This window comes from Malurus melanocephalus, unplaced genomic scaffold (genome assembly GCF_030028575.1).
Source record: "Malurus melanocephalus ecotype Western Australia unplaced genomic scaffold, MMel_1.1 scaffold_6, whole genome shotgun sequence".
Classification (NCBI taxonomy): Eukaryota; Metazoa; Chordata; class Aves; order Passeriformes; family Maluridae; genus Malurus; species Malurus melanocephalus.
Genome location: NW_026623238.1, coordinates 4178785 through 4198985, shown reverse-complemented (window position 1 = coordinate 4198985; position 20201 = coordinate 4178785). Strand labels below are relative to the sequence as shown.

General features: G+C 35.0%; 1 protein-coding gene across 1 annotated transcript in view; it reads left to right on the top strand.

Annotated features, from left to right (window-relative positions):
• Positions 1-20201, top strand: part of SNTG2 (syntrophin gamma 2) — a 204934-nt gene that overhangs the window by 105655 nt on the left and 79078 nt on the right. The window contains exons 5-6 of the mRNA XM_057371854.1: positions 12211-12254; positions 12365-12406. Coding sequence (XP_057227837.1) covers positions 12211-12254; positions 12365-12406 — 86 coding nt within the window. The remainder of the gene's footprint in view (positions 1-12210; positions 12255-12364; positions 12407-20201) is intronic.

Genomic DNA, 20201 nt, shown 5'->3' with positions numbered 1-20201 from the left:
AAGTTCTGTATAATACAGAATGAGAAAAAGTAAATGCAAACAGTTATAAACTCAAAAGTAAAGCAATATAATTAGCTACAGAGTAATTTTTATCCCATAGGAAATTATTTCACTTCCAAAGCCAGGATTTTTTTCGTACCCATATATCAAATCATCCAATTGACCCAGTGTGTTATTAACACTGATGATAATCTCCCAGATTATGAAAAGAATTAGTGATGTTGGAGCTTCTTAGTAATATTATATCAGCCTGATTCAGGCCAGGGTTTTTTTTTAGTGTTATTTAATACAGCATTGTTTTTCTTCTGTTTTCCTTTTGAAACTGACTTAAGGTGTGGTACATTATACTCTCCCATTGTACAGTGGTTGGGGATTTGCTATTAGTTTCTAGGTGTGCAATATTTTTATATATGTGCTATATAATACATAGTAACAGTTTATTTAGGGTAAAGAGTGCTGTGGACTTTCAGTCAACTAAATGTAGTCCTATCCTACTTGTTTTACAGCGAATCTATCAGATCAATTAAAAATACTTCGGAGAATCTTCAGACTCTGTATGTGGATGAAGTGTACAAGCTTTCATGTATTTGCATTTTTCTCTGTGCCATTTTTGATTATTAACAGTTCTTTATGAGCTTGTGGAATCTACATGACAGAGATTTTGAAATGTATTTCAGTTTTGAAATACATACCAAATGGATTTTGMAATCTAACCTCATCTTTTTGTACAAGTGATTTATGGCATATAATATAGGAAATTCTGGTTGTTTAAACATCAAACAATACAGTACAGTTTCATGTTGCAGAATTATCCAGTTAGCAATCACATTTTTTCATCTTGATGCAACTTCTCATTTTGTGAGACCTTCTGCAATAATTTGACTATTGCTCTGAGTTCTGCTCATATCTCATATAATATGTAGAGTCAGACAAGCAGCAATGATGAAACAGAACACTGGGTTCAGCTCGTGAGGCATGATAAAAATAGGTAAATAAAATTAAATAAAACCCTATGGAATAGGGTTAGTTTGCATTGCACTAGTTTCAAAAAAAAAAAAAAAAATCTCAAGAGCCAAAATTTGTTAAAATCTTTATTTGGATGGATTTTCCCACCTTCTGTCATAAACGTTGACTCAGAACTCACATTCTGTTGTGTTGAAAAATCTGTTTTATGTTGAATCCATTTCTGAGTGATACTGTATTTCCTGGCAGTATAGGAATGAACTCCAGACATTCAGCAACTGAAACATTCTTGGCTTAAAACCATGTTCTCTGCAAACACAGACTGTTTCCAAATAYCACATCCTGGCTGCCTGCATTCTGGACCATCTGGAGGACATGGCATCAATTTAATGGGGCCTTTTAAAKTTTCGCTTACATGCCAAACAAAGATGATTTGGTGTGAAATTGTGTGTGATACCTCCTCCATAGGTATATTTTTGTTGACTCCAGTCATCCCCAAGGGTGSTACCAGCAGGGTAACCCAGCCTAGTCTGAACAAGCTGGTGGGCTGATGTGAGATTGCACCAAGCTGCACAGCGTGGTTGTATTCAGTGCTGGTGTCCTTCAGCCCTACAGCTGTACTCACCTCAGATTCATCAGCCTTGGAGATTTGTTCCACTGAGCCAGCAAGCTCCATAATAATAAGTTAAGTGCAAACAGAGGTATTTATGTTTGTAAGGAAGCCAGAATGGATAAAAAATTTACCATATACTAATGAAGGTAAAGACTAAATTCAAGGCCATCATGAAACATAAAGCCTGATTATAACATAAGGCCTCATTAGGAAATAAAACGTTTCAATCTGGGTGGTGTTTGATTTTTGGAAATTATTTCCTARTAGCGCTTAAAAATTTCTTCATTTTTTTTAGCATTATTCTTGTTTTCTATTAATCCTTTATTATCTTTGACAGTGCTATWTTTCTTTWTTGCTAGAAAACTAATGATATATGAAGTTAGCATCTACTCATTTTCTTTCTCATGGACCTATGTCTCCATCTCTAAATTTATTTTCAGAAGTTATGAAAGAGCATTCTTAACRTTTTGGATTTCTTTTTAACGGTTGCCTTCTCAAGACTAGACAGGCAGCAAAAGGCAGTACCTCTTAATAGAAAGAACATGTTAATGAACTGTTGAAGATTAATCAGCAAGTAAAAGGAAGGTGTTTTTATCTCTGATTCAGGATTTTTTTTCTATTCAACGTAATAAGAACAAATTTAAGGTCCAGTGGTCTGAATAGCAGTTACTGTATCTTCAGTGAAAACAGCAGTCATTGGATAGGTATCTATTATGTAGGTAGATGAATTCCTCAGCTGAGATTTTAGAACAATTTCTATTACTGGGATTTGTTTTGAAGGTTAAAGGCGTGCACTGTGTTGATGCTGGCATGCTTGCYAGACATCCACTAAAGTCATTCTGCCACTCCCCTCTGCATCTGGATAGGGGAGAGAAAATATAACAACTCATATAATTCATAAATTGTTCCATGTTACCATCACAAGCAAAATGGATTAGAATTAGAGATATGAATTAAATTTTTTGCTAACAAAATCAGAGCAGAATAATGAGAAGCAAAATAAGACCTTAAAAACACCTTCCCCCCACTCCTTTCTCCTTCCCAGCTCTACCTTCTCCCTGAGCAGTGCAGGGAGATGGGAGTGGGGATTATGGTCAGTTCATCACAAGTTGTTTCTCATATTGGTTGRGGAGAGGAGTYCTTCCCCTGCTCCAGCATGGGGTCCCTCCCATAGGGCCATAAACTTCGCTCCATGAACTTCTCCAATGGAAGTCTATCTCACAGGCARCAGTCCTCTTCTGCTGCAGCATGGATCCTTCTTGCACAAGGTGCAGTCCTTCAAGGACAGGCTTCTCCAGCCAGGTTCCTCTTGCCACGGGCCTCCCACAGGTTCACAGCCTCCTCCAGGCATCCCCCTGCTCTGGCAGAGGCTCCTCCGTGGGCTGTGGGTGCATCTCTGCTCCACCATGGCCCTCCATGGGCTGCAGGGGCACAGCTTCTTCACTGTGGTCCTTACTATGGGGCTGCAGGGGAATCTCAGCTCCAGAGCCTGGAGCACCTCCTGCCCTCCTTCTTCACTGACCTTGGAGTCTGCAAAGCTGTTCCTCTCACATGTTCTCACCCCTCTCTACTTTGGCTGCAATTACAACTGTGAAATAACTATTTGTTCTTCTTAAATATGTTATCACAGAGTATCACAGTAATATTATCAGCATTCCTGATTGGTCCAGCCTTGACAGCAGCCTGTCTGTCTTTGGAGCAGCCACAAATTGTCTTTGCTGGACACAGAGGAAGCTTCTGTCAGATTCTTACAGAAGCCACCCCTGTACCACCCCTGCTACCAGAGCTTGGCCATGCAAACACAATAAAATGCTGTAGTAAGAGGCTGATCTAAATATAAAGAATTATTTGGGTAGAAGAATACAGAGAGTTAATTTTCAACTGAACAGGCATAAACTTAAAATCAGGTCCAGTAAATGGGATGTTTTCATATGTTAATGTTTTCATTGTTACAACGAAATACCTATTTTATGCATTAAAATTATTCATAAATATTTCCTGGACAGAAGACAATCTGGAATGAAACATTTGGAACTTATACTTAGAAATTTTGTTGTAGGTTTTGTGGGGGTTTTTAATAATATTTAAAAGCTTGATGAATCCAGAAGTCATTTTTACAGGAAAAAAAACCAAACTGTCCCCATTTTAGGTCACTGAAATTTATTTTTATTCTTTGGTTTGGCTAAAAAACATAAACAGTGAATTAACTCTGTCTAGATTTAAATAGTTGCTTTTGTACTTTCCCAAAATGAGGTTTTATATATTTATATGTATTTATGTCCTAAAGGTATATATGTGTCTAAAAATTTTGTGTATTAGGTTCTTGATAATGAATAATGCTTTCCTGTTAAGAGTACAAAGAAATGGTATTCAGAGAGTAGACTAATGACCAAATTCTTCTTCCTGCTTGTGAAGATCAACTTTCAAGAAAGGTAGTTACTGTTGCCTAATAACTACATCAAAATGCAAAACATTTCTAAAAAGCRTATTTCGGTTCTATAGGATTTTATGATGAAAATTCTCATTGGAAGGTGCATTTTGGAGTTTAAGTTAGGTATAAATCAAAAAAAAATATTATTTGAGATTTCAGTGGACCTATCATTCTGAAACCATAAACTAAATAGAGAAGGATGGGAAAATATACACTGTATCTTTTTAGTTGTTATCTGTTTCRGGCAGCAGTTGAATGAATAAACTGTGATCTTAGGATGACACTGGCATGCAGAGTTTCTGTTCTTTCTTACACTCACCTACCTGTAATTGACAATGTAGTTGCATTATGAATTGCAGAAATCTAATGAAATAACACTTAAAGTTACTATTTGCATTTGTATCGCTACAGTCCAGGTTGAAGTGTTAGTGACAATTATTCTGTGCAGAGAAATTGGAGAACTGTGTATAGTATGTTTTCACATAATGTGCTCAGGAGAGAACTCGCTGCCTGATGTCCCTCTGTGGATGCATGGTATGTTGGACTTTGGATTCGTAGTAAGCTTTCACTSCACTGCTTCAGTACAGAAACAGAGAAGCAAGGAGCTGGACAGATCGCGTCATTCAGCTGTATCAGAGATTCCCATTGCATTGAAAGATACTAATTAAAATCATTGTAAAAATCATGCAGATTATTTTRGTGCTGAAGAAGTCAGAATCATACAGAATATTTGATGGAAAGAGCAAATGAAAAGAACTTCTACTTGGAGATAATGTCACATGGAATAATAATTTGAAAAGTTTATAACACCSTTTGGCAATTTCAGAAAAGTTCTAWTTTTTGTCTCTTCACTGTTCTTMTCTTTACTGATTTCTGAAWGAAAGACTTTTTAGGCTATTTTAGGAACTACATCTTTTCTTTTAGCTCATTTAAAGCCTGTCTGTCTTCTACTTTGGGCATCCCCTCTTAGTCTCCAAGTTTGTTTTGCAGGTATCACCATCACCTCTACATCTTTTAAAGCTTTTTGGCACACTATAATAGAAATTAATGGAAAACTATTTGCATATTTAGGAAAAAAGATTGAAGATCCCAGATTATAATTTATTTCCTTATATAATGCTACCTAGTAATAATKTGTTTTATTCAGCTCAGAAAATCTTTTACATGTGATATTAAGCATATGTCTATTAGTGCAAATATTGGCAATAATAATGAAGCACTGTCAAATTTTTTAATAATRCATTTTTAAAAACTATGCCTTGCTTTTATTACAGTCATGTCTTAATGGTCATGACTTTTCTTAAAAAGGTAAGATTTTTAGGTAATGACTTTAAAGTAAATTATTTTAAAGTAATTACTTTAAAATTAAAGTAATTAATGTTCAWTTTTTTTTTCCTTACTTTGATAATGGATGTTTTTTTTGTAAAAGCAAAATCAAATGATCAAGAACTGAATACAAAATGGAAAGTATTTTTTTTTTAATTAAGAATTTGTAATGATAACCATTCCTGTGAACTCTCTCTGCAGTAACATCAACAAGTTTGGGAACATCTAGTTGATTGGAAACACCTACAAGAATTGCATTGACATTTGGTTTGGCTTTAGAATCTTTGCATCCAGACATAGAAATAAATACCTGGAATGCTGTAGGAAACTCAGACCACCTGTTTTTTTTCTCCTTTTGTTTCCTAAAGTAGGTCTAAAATCAATTTAATCACAGTGTATGGGGGCACTTTTTACAGATCATGTTCTAGACTGGCAATGCAACTCACGTCACAAACTCATGTTTGCAATTAGAAAACCATTTAGAAATCTTTAAAATTACTTTTAAATAATTTTTGCTTTAGTTACTGCTAAGAGTTAATGTAAGTAAAACCCCAAACTATAATATTTTTTTTCAAGTTGCCTTTCAAAGCACATTTAATTAAAGACAGTGTCATGCCAAGGACTATTCCGGATTGTAGTCTWCTCAGTTTTCGTATATAAGTAGCCATTGTCCTCACCTCAGTTGAAAATTGGGAAATTTTGGCTGTAACATAGGCTCATGTAACATGTAACATGTAACATAACTGAATTATTAGGCAATAGTAACAAGTGTTATTTTGAAATTAGTCTTCGAAAACAGTTATAATATTATCTACCGTTTAAAAATCATGGCACAGAATAAACAAATTTTGGTTTTAAGGTTAGGGTTCCTTAATACSCATTGGTATGCTCTTTGGATTCACAATTGCCCTTATACATCTTACTCATTTTTCTTTTTGGCATACATAAAATATAAGACAATTTTTATTTCTTTGCAATAAAGCTGAATTTATCCCATTAATACTTTGCAGTACATTTGCTAGTACAGTAGTTTTCAGGTTGTACTCAGTTCTAGCCATTGAGAGAAAAATGGTTTTATCAGCAGTAACTTCTAGGGACAACATGTTTTGAAAACCTAATTTTTTTTGCTGAGGTCATCTAAAAGAAGAAATTGAAAGAGCAAAACCAGTATCAAACACCTATCCTCACACCACATTCAGCTCTGCATTAYTTTCCTGTTGAATTACATTCCCTGCTCTGTTCAGTCTTTGCCCACCCCTCCTCCCAGTACCTTTCTCACCTCACTTATTATGTCTCAGATTGCATTGATTCTTGYAACCTTTTGAGCTTCTGTGCTTCAGGCTTGTGAATGCTTAGCTCTAGAAGTGACTTCTTCGTGGATAGATACAGGAGTTTTAGGATCTTTATGTTCTCTTAGTGCTTGCTCCACAGGCACTGAGGAAAAGTGGAGAAGAACAGAGAGGACTCTGTTCACCATCTGTCCCTTGATTCAGTGTGGGAAACATGGCACATGGGAATAATGGAATAGGAGTTTGATTAAACACATTGTATTATTGAGTGATTTACAGCTTTTCCTTACGTGATAGATGGGACACAAAGAGGAAAAAGAAAACTAAGCTAAGGAAACTTCATTGTCAAAAAAAGAAATTTTTAAAGGTGTTCTTTGTTCTTCTCTTAAACAAAGGAATGAAATTTAAACAAGTCCTGTTAAGAGTATGTTGAGTGTTAGAAACTTCCCTAGTAAGGTAGTTTTCAATAATTGAGTTAATACAGTTGTATTTTAAATCACAGATTAAAGATCTTGCTTGCAGCAGGTGTGTTTTTATAGTCATGAATGTAATTATGTCCAGTTCATGGGAGAAGAGGGAAAAATACATCTGGATATGTGGGAATAATCTTACATTCTTAATATAGCACTAATTTTTCCCAGTCTTTTTATTTCATCTGGTTTCTTAACTAATCCTTTACATTTTATTTATGCAGTTAAATATTATGCATATATTTATTGTTAAACTTGTGAATTGAGAAGTCCATTAAGTCAGTGCAGCTCACTGTGTGCTTTAAGCAGCATTTTTTTATCTTAGGATGTAGTACCTTGTGTGTTTCTCATTTGATTCAGGAATTCAGTAAAAATGTGTACTGTGACCAATCTTGAAAAATATAAAAACATTAGATTATCTACACACTCAAGTCTGCACAGAGATGTGCATCAATGAATTATTTATAAGTAAGAATTTCCTAGGTCTCTGTTCACTAATCTACTGTTTCACTCCGTTGCAAATTTTGGAAAATTTGATACAGCCCTTCCTCAGCCCTAATGGATAGGAAAAGTAAACAAAGCAAAGCTAAAAAGAATTACTGGTTCTTTTTCCTTCTCACTGAATGTAAAGAAATTTTTGATGGCTCTGTGGGTCTCAGGTTTATTTATTTTTTTATTTTAAAGATTAGAATGATGGATCATTTCTCTTTGGRAAAGTCTTTCTAATATTCATAAAAATAGGATTTTATTTTTAATGGTTATTTTCATGCCATTAGTTTAACATCAGCCCTTTTAGGTTTCTCTCCGGCTTTTCTCCATTCAGTATTATTTATGAATTTAACCAACACACAGTATTTAATCACCATTAAATCTTTTTAAAGATAATTAACATGTACAGTAAAGGTGATGTAGCACTAGTTATTGTAACACATGCTTCATTTTCTTTTACAGCCCGGCACATCTCTGCTTGTCACTACTTCATGCTTATTTTCATCTTAGTCATTTTTAGATGTGTTCAATTCACTGCTACTAAAATATKTTTTCAAGTAAAACTTCAAGAGGCAAACTGGATTTTGAAAAAGTTACATTTATTGTTTCAGTGAACAGGTCACGTGCTCCCTGGTAGCCCAAAGCTCTTTTTCAAGTATTTTGTTTTTGGTATTACTTTGTTTTACACACTGTGACTGATAATTTTAGGGCAGCCTTTCATAAGCACCTTTGTATATGAGAATGTCACCAGTGAGAGAAAGAATTTCACATAGCCTGGAAGATTTTACTTAATATTTTTGTCATGTAGAGAGAATGTGACTTCATGAAAATGTCAATGGATGTCTTGTCTCCAGATTTGTAATATACCTTAGAGAAACAAAATGGTCGTTTTTTTCTCCAAAGTGTTTTTCCGGTGTCACTTTGTTTCTAATATACTTGTAAACTATATTGTAAATTCTGCGTTGTAGTGACATGCCTTCTACAATGTGATTTGTGGAAAATATTTTTTTTTTTTTGCAATCATCATTCATTTTAAATTAAAGACCATTGGCTAAACCCAATGTTTCAGTGTTTCATCACAGACATGAAAGCATTGCCATGATGGCAGCAGCAGGTGTCCAGGTTATAGGTTTAGTGTGCAGAATTTTCTAGAGAAAATTCTCTGATTGTCCTAAATTCTGTGCTTGTTTCARCTCAAAGAGGGTTTGGTATCGATCACATAATGCTCCTTCTCTCATTTGCTTATGTGGACAGCCTTGATTGTTTTTCGGGACGCTGCAAACAGGATGTAATTGCTTTGTGCTCTTAAACAATACAATTTATTGGCTAGCACACATGAGGTAGCTGGGGATATTGCAGTATTCATCACCGCTGTGGACTGAGCAATGGGTTTTTGTTGACCTGGCAGTCAACAGTCCCGTGGGAAAGGTTCAGCCTCCACTGCTCCCTGGCAGGGAGTTGTCTTCTGTGCTGACAAGTTGCAATCTTCCATTTACCCAGTTTTCTTCCATGAGGTTTTATATCTTTTCATATCACTGCTTTTCCTTTTTAAGCCTTGAGCTGTTAACTAGACCTGTTTCAAGAATTTTATCTGTCTCTAGACTTTAGTCTTTCTTTTTTTGCATGAATACTGGTCTATGTATTTTGTTGTAAATTTTGTTACAGTCGAGCAGCCTTCTCAGAAGRCTTAGACAATGTTGCACAATTGTGCTGTTGTGTGCAGTGGATGACAGACAGATGAACATCCAGATGAATGGTAGTACCTACCTACCTGCATGCAAAACTTCAYCATGCACTCTTCCAGGATCTCAGCTTTCACACAAACATTTTCTGGTTCAATATGCTTTGTTTTCTTGCCTTACATATTTCTGGTTTCACCTCTTATAGAAATTCTTTCAAAATTCATTTCTCACATTCCCACATCTCTTTCTTTACTGTGCTTTTTGCTGTATTGCTGTTTCCAAGTGATCTTCCCAAAAGCAACAGCTGCTTTGACCACCCAGCAGAGCCAACAACACAAGGGCTCAGGAAAGCCTGGCTGCCCACATGTGGCATCCTCATCACATCTGTGGCACACAGATCAGCTGACTGTACTTGTTGAAACATAAACAAACACATCTGCTTTGCTGCAGGGAGTCAGAGAATGAATCCTACTGCGACCCCCACACAGACAGAGCAATATCCAAGGATTAGTGTTTAGGGTTGTCCTCCTGAAGAAAGCTGAGGACCCACTCTCCCTGTGTTACACCTTGTTTGGTTGCTGCTGGGGTTCTACATTGATTCCAGTTTCAGGGACCATTGCACATGTAAGCAAGGTCTGCCTTTGCATATAGGGGCCTTTTGCAGCTGTTACTGGCAGCAGGAGTGCCTAAGTGTGGCACTGGTGTGCTCTAGGGTAGGCTGCTTAGGGGCCCACAAAACAGAAAGTTTTCTGTACTAATTTTCCTGGAAGACCAGTCTGATTTCATTTAAAAACCCTGAAATTTACAGTATGGGTGTAAGGAGCGTCAGCATCAACTGCTTTGATTCATGATCTCTTTCTGTTCTGCATCATCATCACACATGTCTGTTGTGTCCTGGTTTCAGCAGGGATAGAATTAATTTTCTTCTTAGTAGCTGGTGCAGTGTTGTTTTGGATTGAGTATGGAAATGATGTTGATAACACACTGATATTTTAGTTGTAGATAAATAGTGATTTCCCTAAATCAAAGACTTTTCGCGGTCTCATGCACTGCCAGGTGCACAAGAAGCTGGGAGCAGCAGGTGCTGCAGGTGCAGGTGCTGCAGGTTTGGGCAGCAGGTGCTGCCCAAACTGGCCAAAAAAATATTCTATGGCTAAGAAATATTCCATACCATGAACGTCATGCTTGGATTATAAACTCTGGGGAAAAGGCTGGGAGATGTCAATTGCTGCCCAAGAATAGGCTGGGCATCAGTCAGCAGGGGTTGAGGAATTGTATTGTGCATCACTTTTTTCTCTTGGTTTTCATCATACAGTCTCCTTTCCATTAGTGTTATTATATTATACTTACTGTTCTTATCTCCAGCCATTAGTTTTACTTTTTTTTTTCAAGTCTCCTCCCCATCTTGAGGGGCTGGCATTGGGGGGAAGAATGATGCTGGGAAGGAAGGTTGAGCAAATGGCTGCATGGTAAATAGTGGCCAGCTGAGGCAATGGCAACTTGCTAATACAAACATGCTCAAAATTTCTTCACTTGCTTCGGAGTCAATCAGACACAGTGGACAAGACATGCAACCTTTGAATTTATCGTTTTCTGCTTTTCTGCATCTAGAATTTCAAAACCACCCTCTTCCTTTTATCTCCAATTCAAGTGTGCTTCCACTTTTCTAAAACAGCCCAATGGCCCTAACACAAGCATTGAATTGAAAATTGTTAACATGTTTTTCACTGTTGGTGCATGTATTACTAACATCTCAAATAGTTTAGTACTGAGATGCCCAAGCTAATGTTCAGCATCTCTAGCCATGTAGGTGCCCATTATAGGCTGCTTCGGATTGCTTTGTGATGGTTTTGAACTGCTTTAATTCAGTTAAATTTCTCTACATAGACGCCTCTTTTCTATACCAGCTGTTACAAATTGCATGCATATTTTTAAATAGAAAATAGGATGAGAAGTGGAGAAAAGCTTTCAATGCAACTTGTAGCATGATTTTAAAAATGAGGAGTGAAATATTTCCTAAGTATTGACTGATGAACTGTTATCTTTTATATGTCCAAGGAGTGATGAAGAGTTTATTTTTGAAAAAAATATTTGTAGCAAAGGTACATTTGCTATAGCAACAGCTATATTGCAGAAATCAAGAGTACAGTATGCAGGTTTTTCCTTCTTTTTTACCTCTATTTCCACTTCTCATAATACTATCTTCATTAACATTGGTTGCATTCTTCTAAGCCTCAAGCTGTGACCTTAAAGATCATATATAAGACTAATAGGCCTTGTTTAATACTATCAGTCTTTGCAGGATCAGAGCCTTACCTTCATTTGTCATACAAAAAAAGTAAAAAAAAAAAGTAAAAGTTAGAGAATAGACCTCAAAAATGTCATTGTTTGTATCTATGCAGAATTGCATGAAGTTTCATGACATTATTCCTATTAGCTCTAAAAGGCAGGAAGCATGCAAATTGCAGATTGGAATAATGTTATTCCTGGGGACAAAGCTAACTCAGACTTGATGTTAAAGAATTGTGTTAAATTCTAGGCACAACCTCTTTAATTACAGCAGTCCCTGTAAATTTGTTCAGGGGGAAAGGAATTGCAAAGTAGTTTCAGAAACTCCTATTTCCCTTTTGTGGAAGAATAATGAAAAGCGTGAATCACATTTTCCACATCATTTGATGAAATCCTTCATTAGTGAGAATTGACATTTGTATTCCATACTAAACAAGTTCTCTATGCATGGAAAGTAGTTCTCTTAATTTGTTTAAAATTGCTAGGAATCTATTACCTTTGTTGGATAAATACTGATTGCTGTGCCGTTGGTATTTTCACAACCAAATCAGTTTCAAATGGAGATTACAAACAGTGTGTTAAACCAATTGCTGGAAGAGAATATAGCATTTTTTTTCAGTACTGTCAATTAAAACCTACTCCTTCTGTAATCCCACAGCTGAACAGACAGGAATGTTATTTATAGGAGATGCAATAATACAGGTTAGTAAACATTCACTTTTTTTCTGCAGACATTTGTTTCATACTTGTTTTTATTTCAGTAACTAACCTCACATTACAAATCGTTTCCTCCCTATTGTATCTGTTTCTAGGTTAATGGTATAAATGTAGAAAGCGCTACACATGAAGAAGTGGTAAGTAATTCCACTTTGATTTTTTTATTAGTGTTCAGAATATTTTATGTCCAAACTGTTTTGTCTCTAGCCTTGCTTCAAACGAATTTACTCTTTTGTACTGGAAAGACAGTGCTATAGTARGTTTGTCATATATTTGATTGTTAAAACTTTTCCATTTATTTAATTAAATTTTGAAATACAATTTACCACAATATTTGGTCACTTGAAGCAAAATAATTTATTGAATAGTGGTCAGGTTTTACTGCTTTGTTTCTTTTATCATATTGTATTCATTTATCATATCGTATGAGAACAAAGTCAGTTCACATTCATTCAATGTGCAGTGCTTTTCCAGTCTGCTGTGCAAGGCCATATAGATAAACATTGTTTCCCACTGTTGCCTGTTTATGGCAGTTATCAGCTGATTCACTGACAGCTGCATTTCAGAATAGCATCTGTAGCAACTATAAATGACATGGACTTTGACAGTCTTATCAGCAAGACAGAAATTACATGGGCAAAGGAGCTAAATTTGCTTTTGTTACTTGGAGGTGATGTGTCTAGGTCAAGATAAAAAGCAGCTGCATGATCTTAGAATCCTTTTCTTGGTGCTCCTTAATACCATCAAGCTGAATCTCTTCCAGACAATCTTAGTAAAGCACAGTCATGTCTATTGTGTATTGGTGAACTGCCCTCGTGCTGCTTGTATTGTTATTGCACAGAAAAAAACTTCCTCACAGTTACTCCTAACAAAATGGTAAGTTACTTCCSTTAAGGATTGTTTGTAAAAACGACGAAGTGCACCAGAACTCTTAGTGTAACGTAACAGAGGTGAGGAATGAGAGACAAATGCATAGTGCTGCTCCTTGCCCTGTACATGGGAATCCARTAGAAGTATTAAGCAAAATTTCCTGTAACAACTGTGAGTCATATGGCTGAAGGAAACTCCAGAAGGAGTAGKGATCACAATGGACCTGGAGATAGGTCTGCAAAGAGACTTTACTACTGCCACAACCTGTTACTGTAATTAGAATGGGGTCAGAAAAACGTGTCAGATAGTAGAGGAAAGAGCTGGCTCCATCAGGTGAGGTGGGCTGTATCCAAAGCTCCTGAGATAATAGAAGATGTATTATTTCTTATTTTATCAAAGTTATGTCTTTGCATTTTTATGAAATGATGGTTGAGATAAAGTCCTTTTTATTTGAATATGGTGGGTTTGCAGTTTGAAAGAAATGCTTTAAAAAAGAAGGTTTGGGCACCACAAACAGCACTGGAAACATATATATATATATATAGTATTTTGCTTGTTACAATGTATTAAGCTATTAATGCGGTAATATAGTGATTATGGATAGCTGTCCAGAAAGCAGGAGCAGGAGTTTAAGGATGGAGGACTCATCTAAYTTTCAGAAAATCATGCCTACATCTTCTCTCTGTGTAAAGGATGCCCTGTTTTCTAAAAGTCAGTTAAGATATGTGAGGAGGTTAGACGAGAGGTGCTCCAGCACTTCTGTTCAAAAGACACTCGTCAATAAGGCACTGTATGTATTGTATGTAAAGTATTCTTAATACACTCTGGGCCAAGTTTACACAACCTTATTATSATCTTACGAAGTACTTAATGGGAGCCTGTCAAAGGTTCTTTGTTAATTCTTTTGGGTTGCTCTGTATTCATCTGGCACCATGGTCTCTTACATATTCAGTCATCTGCTGCAAAGTGGGATCTCTGAAACAYCATCCTCCAATACAGTTTGAAGGCACTTCTTGCTGCTTGCATTCTGGGTGCAGTTCTCCGGAGCAGAGAGACAGAGGGAAGCAAAGATAAAGGATGTTTTGGTTGAAGTTCTCAAAGGTGTAACACTTGGTATTCTTTTGGTTAGGACTTCAATTTCCAAAGTGTTCACAATAAACTGTGAATGGAAATTAAACACAAGGTGGCAGTTTTCTGATCCAATAGAATTTTTCAGGTTCAAAATCACAGAATCTTMTTATTTTTATGATTAGTTCAAATGTAAGTTTGAATGAAATTTATCCTATTTCAATACAGTAAGCTATTTATTTCTATTAAATAGAAAATGCAGGAGAGAGAGTTTAGTTATATAAAATGGAAAACTAGTTGTTGCATGTTGTTTTTTCTTACTGTTTCCTATTCAGCTTTTCATAGTAAATTAGTATGTTTGACACATTTTTAGTATTTCACACAAATGTTAATCTGTTTGAAATTTTGCTCACTGACCCTGGAAAGTACTTSAGAAGTCTTATTTACTTTTGTTTATGAATATTCTCACAGAAGGACATTGTTAAATAAACAATATTCACTAAAACAGAGAATCCATTCAATGGGAATCGTTTCATATATTCAGAATTTGAACAGATTTTAGCCAATAGTTTTTTTGTTTTTTTTTTTAAATCTCTCTTACTTCAGATGTTTATTTCAATACTGTTTAATGTTTCATTGGCATGTCTGGCAGGCAGWGATGAACTTGTGCATCCTTAGGCTGATAAACTGAGATACAAAGAATGAACCTGAAAATTTTTTATCTTCATTGAGATACTGAGATTTTTTTTTTTCCTTTAATCCATCATCCATTCCACATTATCTATTTTGGAATTGATGTTCTGGGCATGGTTTTCTGAAATTCTGTTCCAAATGGTGGAACATAGATTATGACTTTTATCCATTTAATATCAAAAAGAAGAAATGAAATAGAAAAAAGTATTGTAAGATACATAGCTGAAATACATATCTAATGCTTAACTACAGAACAAATATAACAAGTCTAATAAAACAATACAAATCATAGAACTAGAATGATGGATTAAAAAAATAAAATCATAAAAATTATAAAAGCTAATAAAATAATAACATAGAACTAGTGTGATAGATTATTAAAATAAAGAATATAATAAAAATAATTATACAATATCTTGTCAAATAGACAGATGTTTGTGAAGTAGCAAAAATAATTTTTTTTTGATTTACAAATTTTAACATGTAGTAATATCTTATAGTCATGTTAATGAGTAGATTTTATTGGTTTATGTTGTAATGAATATTACTAATCTTCAAAAAAAATAAGATATATATTTGCTATGTGAAAGCTTCAGTGTTATGTTCTGTTGGTTTAACCACATGTTAATATCTGAGCATGCAATTCAGCAATTCTTGAGGCAACACCGTTATGACATTTGGAGAAACTAAAAATAAAGTTTTTATTTCATATACACAGAAGGTTTAAAAGCTTAAAATTACTGCCAGAAATATTCAACAGTATAGACTAAATTTCAAGGAAAATTTTGTTTGCCTGGTAGATTGCCCTGGTAGTTGCTACACTAGGATGTATGGATACCCTTACAGATACATAATTCTGACCCAAGACCAACTCAACTTCAASTTACCCCTTGAATTTCTGAAGTTTTTTCTGTGGGAACTTTTTCGGTTTGAACGTGCTTTTTCACCCAACAGGAATAATGTTAAGAAGTCAAAACAAACASTGTAATTCAAGTATAACAAGTAGAAAATGAGAGCTTGACCACTGAAATGAAGAAAAAATGAAAATTTTTCTCCATAGACAAACTGTGCATGTTTTCATTTCTTGGAAATCTGTCTTAATGGTGCCAAGATGAAACTTCACAGTGCTTTTAGCAATGCTCTGCATGGTTTATTCGAATAGTTCCTCCTTTGTACTGCAAATTTTTGTTTTCTCAGCATAGAAGAAATATTGTCTTAATATTGGAAGGGTAATTCTACCAGACCCAGAAGAACCGGTACTTCAGTTTTTGTCATATCATGTGAAGATTGTGTGATTCCTCTGCATGTCATGAAACATGATTTCTTTCTTCAGCTCCATGGCTCTTCCATTTTCTCAGTAATTTCCAGAGTTTGCTTTTAGATTGTTTAGATTGTTTTTCATTTGTTTAGATTATAGTAACTATTTCTGTTGAGAGTTTAAAGGTGATATTGTAAATAATTTTCATCTAAATGAAGTTGAGTTTCTTTATACTGTATCCCTTGCTTCCACACTCAAAAATTCTAACAAAGGCAGTCCATCCTTCCATTCATTTTTTTAGATGCACTGAAACAAAAGGTGGATGCTACTAAAATGCATTTAAAAAATGAACAAAAGTTTTAGTTGCCAAAAATTAAATAAAATTTTAGAAACTTTCTGAAATAGTCTACATATATTACTGCAAATTTTAGCTGCAATTACATCTTACTGCATGAGTGTAAGTTAAAAAGAAGTATGTGATGTTGCAGAGAAACTTAGTAGTGTCTAAATAAGCTCAACATACTGAATACAGGAATTGTCCAGTATTCAAGCAATAGAGATGAAGTGGAGTGGAAATAAGAAATCAGACCCTAAAAGTTATATTGAACATGTAGAGATGTGTGTGTGAATTTTTTTTAGAGTATATGTTTTGTCACAGAAAACCTAAAGAAATATGAAATAGAATAGTCAAACAAAATAATCATTATGCTTTCAGAGAGATGGCAAACAAATCCCAGGGAAACGTYGGAGAGAAAAGAAAAGGAAGAGCAGTAGAAAAGCTCAGAATATCTCTTCCAGTGATTGTTTGAAAGGGCTTTTTCTGGTTCTTTTCCTGATCTTCTGCAAACTATTAAATAAATTTTAAAAAAAATTAAAATTTTTAAATAAGAAAAAAAAAAACAAACAAACTCAAGTTCTCTAATCTAAAGTTGTTTTCYTTCTCATGTATATGGTTTTAGAGGGATTCATTAATCAAAACTTCTAAAGGAAATAAAATCAAGGTACATACATTCACAACCTTGACATTACCACTTCCCTTCTCCAAATCGTCTCTGTTCATGATGGCTGACAAGGCAGGAAGGTGAAAATGGTGGTGATCTCTGTAGAGTAACTTGGCAGGACAATGTTGTGACATAATTTAAGTGGATCCTTATGACTAYCCAATGGATGTTTCTTTATTTTTTCCAAAGTCATTTTATGTGAATCTTTTGAAGACAAAAGGTGTTTGTAAAGAACAAAGGCAAAACCTTTAGCATCTTGTACTTTTCTCACTCTAGCTAATTTCTGATAGTGACCTACGTTGTCACTGGGTATTCAAAAAGAAATTTAGAGGGTTTTACACATCGATTTTTCTCTTACTAGTTTCTGTGTAATAAACTTTCATTAGTTTGTGATTACACACGTCTTCCCAATACRTTGCTGTTATCATTTTCTTTAAATGAATAATTGGGGGTATGTAGTAAGGGTATCCTCAGTGACATGAGGTTTTGATGTGCTCCAGACTGAGACTTGTCTCCAGTTACACAAAGACGTGTGAACAGAARCAACATGGGTAGAATCCATCACCCATAAATATTATTGACAGGGAGTTTGCTGAAATGATCTCAGACTGACCCCTTGCTTTCTTTATTATTAGGAGGTTTACATTTGGGGGGGGATCAACCAAAGTAAGCATATAGATTTGGAACAGTTTTTAAGTTACTTTCAAGCACAATGCAATTTTGACACACAGCTGTTCAAAGAACTGCATCATTTMTATAAATAATTTTCATTGAGAAGCTCTTTACCCATGAAAAATTCATGAAGTTTATGTTTAGTTAATGCATTTTGATATATTTATAGGACTAGAGACACACCAAAGAAAAGATATCAAGCTTTTAAAGATTTTACTTTCTTAATTTTATCTTGGTAGTAGTTCTCAGAATGTTCCTTTGTCATTGCCTCCTTCAGTTCTAAAAGAATGCTTTAGCCATCTATTTTGTGGACAGCAAATACCTGCTAAATGTATATCTGAARGAAGTGAACGAACTCCTTTATTGARCAGCATTTATTAATGAGTTTAGAGAAGTCACTTTCATTAAGACTTACTGTGTGCTTTAGAAAATTTGCTCCTGATATGTAGGTGGGCAGAAATAAACACCAACAGCAAAGATGCTAATATGTGGCATTAGAGTGCAGAGAGAAGTTYTGCTGCGCATAGTTTTCCCTCTTCCTTCAGTTATTCTGTGGAATTTTCCTGAGCTATTTTCTTGCAGATTTAGTCATAGCAAAACATAAGTTATTGTGACAGTGAGACAAATAATTTAAAAATGTTTTTCAYCTTGCTTGGATGAAAATAGATGTCTAAGTTTAATTTCATTTCTCCAGGTGCTAATGTGTCATAACTATTACGTATCTCTGCACTGCATAAGGATTAAGCTACATAAAATCATCAAATTAAGTATAACTTTAAAACTTTGTGGAATGTACAATTCATCCTCATTGTTTCCAGGTGCTCTAAGAAGTGTGATTATTTTCTCACTGAATGCATCTGGCAGTATTCCTCGCAAGAAACAAGTTAAACGATTCTTTTGGTCTCCAGTGTTTTTCACATGCAAATGATAAAACTCACATGCTTTAAAACATGATTTTTCCAGTTCAGTTTGCATCCATTTCCACTTTTTCTATCCTTTTGTAAGAGTCAACAAAATTTCAGAGGAAGATTTTTAAAAGAATAGAGCAACATAAGTACTCATGTAAAATATACACCTCRAAATATTACACAACTTTTGTAATGYAATTGTGGAAATCAACTTTATTTCAAGCTCTAAATATATTTGGAAAGCATCCTCAATTACGTTCTTCCTATTGCAGTACTACTATTTTACCTCCACCATTTCACAGGCACTTAATTCCCTGTGTTAGAGAAGCAGCAAGTGTGCTACCATTATGAGCATTTACAGTGTGCATAATCTTTGAGCACAAAAGCAGAATTACTGTAATTAAAACTGATGGAAGACTTCATCTCCCTGGCAGAAAGAAGCTCGAGGRAGAATTGAAGCCTTTGTTAAGCTATGGACATAAAATGTAGCACTTGGGTAAAGCACAACAGAGCATGGCTGGACAGCTACAATTTTAAGCAGTAATCACCAAGTGTAAAAAGAGTTAAGATATTTAAAAAAAAAAAAACCCTATCTTTAACCCTTTTAAATTTCTATTTTTTATTCACATATGTTGAAATACCTGCAAAGGATTCATAAGAAATTATACCAGCCACTTTAGTCTTAAATAGAGGGTCACTTTCTTCCATCTCCTCTTCCTCCCACCTGTACAAAACTGAGTACCATGAAGATAGATTAAATTGTAAACCAAAGGAGAGACTTGGAATAAGAACAAAAGGGTATAAGCTATCTGTGGGTAAGTCAGCGGCAGGAGGTGTCTTTGAAAGGGCTGATAGGAAAAGAAAAAGCTACTTTATAGCTTCAGGAATAATATTGTATTATGTCCCTTGTTATCCTTGACAATCAGTATGAAGACCTATCCACTCCTCTTCCTTTGATCCTTATATCCTGTGCCCAAACCAGATATCTCTTCATTTTTAGCACTCTGCTTGCTTTCCACTCTGGCTAAGCTAACTTCTCTGAAGCAGTGTCATCTCCATCTCATTTCTCTTTTACATCTTTCTTTTGCTATCTTCATTAATTTACTGCCTTATATTAGGTGACCCCTGGTCATATAAAGGACTTTGAAGTGCTATACACTCTAGCTCAATGTTACTTACACAACAGACATGCAAGGTAAGAAAGCATTAGTGTACACCCTGGTGATTCTGAATAGATTAATTAAAGAAATGTTTAGGAAAGATTAGACTTAGGCTGCTTACATAAGTGAAACTTTTGATTATTATGTATCTTCTAAGTTGTTTTTTTTTAATGGAAAGGGAAACATAAGTTATATAGTGGCTTTAAAACCACATAAAATTAACCCATTAAAAAATTGTTTCATTTCTGATCACAAGTGAGATTAACTCCTTTGAGATCCCTGTATAAGCTGTRCACAAGTAT